The 3936-nt window shown below is 39.6% G+C and overlaps 1 protein-coding gene across 1 annotated transcript; it reads left to right on the top strand.

Annotated features, from left to right (window-relative positions):
* Window positions 1-1687: 1687 nt before the first annotated feature.
* Window positions 1688-2862, top strand: LOC113000716 (protein MAIN-LIKE 1-like). The gene is made up of 4 exons (XM_026127389.1): window positions 1688-1772; window positions 1863-2047; window positions 2176-2553; window positions 2671-2862. Exons 1-4 carry the CDS (start codon window positions 1688-1690, stop codon window positions 2860-2862), a joined length of 840 nt encoding a protein of 279 aa, XP_025983174.1.
* The last annotated feature ends 1074 nt before the right edge of the window (window positions 2863-3936 follow it).

Here is a 3936-nt window from a genome sequence, read left to right as displayed (position 1 = left end):
ATGACCTTCTTCTTCTTCTTCTTCAGCGCACCAGCATTGTCGAGGTAAGCACTCTTCTCCCTCGCTGTCGTTTGCATTTCCATTGTTGGTGGCTTTGTGTAGTGCTTAGGGTAGTTAATCTACGTATGCATTTAGCTGATCCACGTTTGCATTATGCTTGATCCGCAGTAGTCATAGGGTAGGGATGTAGATGATCCGCGTAGGTTTTAGGTGATCCGTAATTGCTTGGATTCAGTGAAGCTTCATGCGGATCAAGTTGATCCGCATGCAGCTTGTGGATCAACTTGATCCGCACGAATGTATTTTAATTTTAAAAATGGCAAATATGTTATAAATTATGAAAAATGGTTTTTGTTAGGGTTTAGGGTTAGTTTTGAGGCTTTTAGGCTAAAGAAGAGTATGATTGAGTAATGAAAAAAGTTTGAAATTATGTGTTAATTATTTGAGGAAGTTGATATTGGTTTGAAATTTGGTTTTGAGGCTTTTTTGGTTTGTATTGTATAATGTATGATATTGTATATTGTATATTGTATAATGTTTGAATTTTTTGAGCATGTTGAGGCTTTTTGGTTTGGTTTTGAAGCTTTTTGGTTTGAATTGAAGTTGATATTAGTTTTGAGGCTTTTTGGTTTGTATTGTATATATTTAGGATGCAATAATTATGCAGTTTTTTTATGCACAAGTACATTACATGTATGAGATACGCTATGTAATGCAGTCATTTGATTATTCAAAGAATTTATATGATATAGTGCAAGATACATATCTAGATATGGATAAAAATTTATAAAACATAAGAATGTTAGCACTGATTAGGTGTTACAGTTCAACACGATACCTTTAAGGCTTGCTTGTTCAAGAAGGAGGCAAGCATTTGTAGCTGCATGGAAGAGATGGTGTGACAACAACATTTGCAACAGCACTAGAACATAGATGTTCAGAACCCTCCTCCCAAAATCCTCTCCCATCAAATGTTGAAACTAAAATTCCAAAAAAAGATATCTCCTTCGATGGTTTAGTCTAACTAGTTATATATGTTCACATATAATACTACACCTATCATTATACTATTTACTCAATGATTAAATTATGGGCTTTTAATCAAGTTAAACCAACCAAGCTGAGATTAGAAGTGACATTTATCCGAGACAACAAATAACTTCCAAGTTTCCAACATTTGAGAACTCAACTCAAACCAAAAAAAAATTGTGATGTAATGAGGCAAGTGAAGCAAATTCATGGTTACACTCTAAGAAATGGCATATACCAGACCAAAATCCTCATTGAGAAGCTACTTGAAATCCCAAACCTTGACTATGCACACAAAAAACCGAAACTTGAATATGCCAAATAAGTAAAACATTGTTGAAAATAGTAGACACAAATAAGTCAATATTTATCTTCTTCACCCTCAAACCAATCACACTTAAACATCAGAAACTTTAAGTGACCATAATAGTCTAAATCAATTATGTCATTGATTGCTCCATAATAAGTGTTACACCGAAATTTGGAGTCAATGAAATCCCTAGAGTCAATGAAATCCTCAGAACTTGCATGACTTTGAGTCAATCAAATCAGTGTTAGACCAATGAAATCCTTCAACATCACTTAAACATTCTTAGAACTTGCATGACTTTGAGTAAATGAAATCAGTGATGGAATTTGTGGTAGACATTTGCAGATCATGATTAGGACTAGAGGCTTAGGTCGTGCCTTAGGTAGGGTTGTTGCTAGAGGTCTGGGGAGAGGGGATCATGATGATTCTGACGGTGCTCCCTAGCAGCGAAGGCCTACGTCATCGGCATGCAGGCAACGAGTACCTGTCATTATTGCCAATGATGAGCTAGTGGTACCTACAGACTCAGCAGTGGTACATGCGGCTGAGCCTGCGGAAGCTGTTGATGAGTCGATGGTAGATGCTGACATACAGGACACAGGTGTAGACACCGGTGCAGAGGCTGCTGCAGATGAGCCTATGGGATTTCCAGGTGGACCGACTGACCCATCAGTGCTGACTGAGTATGCTGAGCATGTTGCAGCTAGCGTATGGACCGGGGAAGTACTTATAATATTCAATTTAAGTTATTTGTTAAGTATGCTTTATTATTGAGATTTATGTTACTTTAAAATATTATGTTAATAAATTACCTGTTCCTTTATACTTCAATTCAGGAACGTCCTGAATTGAAGTTATCCTCCCACAGGAGGAAGGTGCAGAAATTAGGTAGGCCTGTCCCTGCCATTGAGGGGCTAGTTGCTGGGACAGGACTAAATCCTTTGATCGTGTGTTTAGCAGACACCGACGATCGAGGACTTATATCCTCGTTTGTGGAGAGGTGGCACCGAGAGATGAGTAGTTTCCATCTTCCTGTGGAGGAGGTTACCATCACGCTAGACGACGTGGTGTCTCTTCTTCATCTGCCCATCATTGGCGACTTCCATACCTTCCAACCTCTGCACGTCGACAAGGCGGTGCTGATGTTGGTCGACTTACTACTGGTCTCACCAGAGGCAGCCAGGGCCGAGACAGGACATTGTCATGGACCGTACGTACGCCTATCTTGGCTATGAGATATGTATCAGCGCAGATGTCAAGCTCGACATTAGACAGCTGCAGCTCGTGCATATCTTTTTCATCTTTTAGGTTGCACTCTTTTTGCTAACAAGAGTGCAATCGATGTTCATGTTGTGTTCTTCGATGCTCTGCGCGACCTCAGTCAGACTGGGAGGTATGCATGGGGAGCTGCTGCCCTAGTGCATATGTACGATCACCTGAATGATGCCTGTATCAGCACCAGCCGACAGGTTGCTGGTTACATCACCTTGTTGCAAGTAATTAACATGTTTTTGAAAAGTTAATTACAACAATGTTTTAATTAGGGTTGTCATACCTAATTTCGTCCGGGGATCATCTGTTTGTTGGGATGCGACCCTCGCTTAATCACTTTGAGGTACTTGGCACCCATCGTTAGGCAATCCGTGAAGTTCTGTGACATGCCGGAAGTCAAAAGGAAGCATTGTTGCACAATCCGTGAAGTTTTGTAACATCCCAGAAGCCAAAGAAGGGATGATTTCTTAATCCATAAGGTTTCATGACATTACGGAAAGAAAACAAGTATCGTTACGTAATTCGTAAAGTTCCGTAACGTTACAAAAAAAGAATCAGCAAAGAAGGGGCAGAGGAGTGTATTTAGTAAACAGGGGGGGTACAAATAGCAATCATGCCCACTTGGGCCTTCCAAGGTCTTCCAACAGAAGGTGGTGCCTTCTGGTGGAAGCAACCCAGCTCGCCTGCGCGAGCTGGGCGACAACCACTACCCTCTTTCCCCTTATAAATAGGGGGAGGAGGGCTGAACAAAAATGTTCAACCCTCCTGGTACCTGAGAATCACTTATAATTAGTGAGAAAAATTGTTTTCGTGAAGAAAATCTAAGCCGAGGTGCTTCCGTAACGCTTCCACTACGTTTCTGTGGGCGATTTCGCGAAGGTTTTCCACCGTTCTTCATCGTTCTTCGTTCGTTCTTTGTCGTTCTTCGGTCTTCTACCGGTAAGTTCCCAAAATCGAACTTTTCAATTCATTCTATGTACCCTTAGTGGTCCCCACTTGTTTCGCATGCTTTTATTTTCATTTCATTTACTTTCCGTACCCCCTTTTGACGTGCTTTAGTCATTTATTTAAGTCATTTTCTCGCCTAATCAAAAAATAAAATAAATTTCCACCAATCATTTGAATTGTAACATCTTTTAATTTCTATTAAAATGAAATCCGACCGTTCGGTCATGCCGTAACCACATTTAAAACCAAAAAAGAGGCAAAATAATAATATAATAATCAAAAAATATCTTTTAGTAAAATAATCAAAAAAATCAATCGGACGTTTTTTCTTTGGGATTTTCTTTCTTAATTGAATTGACTAATAACCAAAGTGAAAC

The sequence above is a fragment of the Glycine max genome, chromosome 20, assembly GCF_000004515.6.
Source record: "Glycine max cultivar Williams 82 chromosome 20, Glycine_max_v4.0, whole genome shotgun sequence".
NCBI classification, from domain to species: domain Eukaryota; kingdom Viridiplantae; phylum Streptophyta; class Magnoliopsida; order Fabales; family Fabaceae; genus Glycine; species Glycine max.
This window is presented reverse-complemented; position numbering and strand designations above follow the sequence as displayed.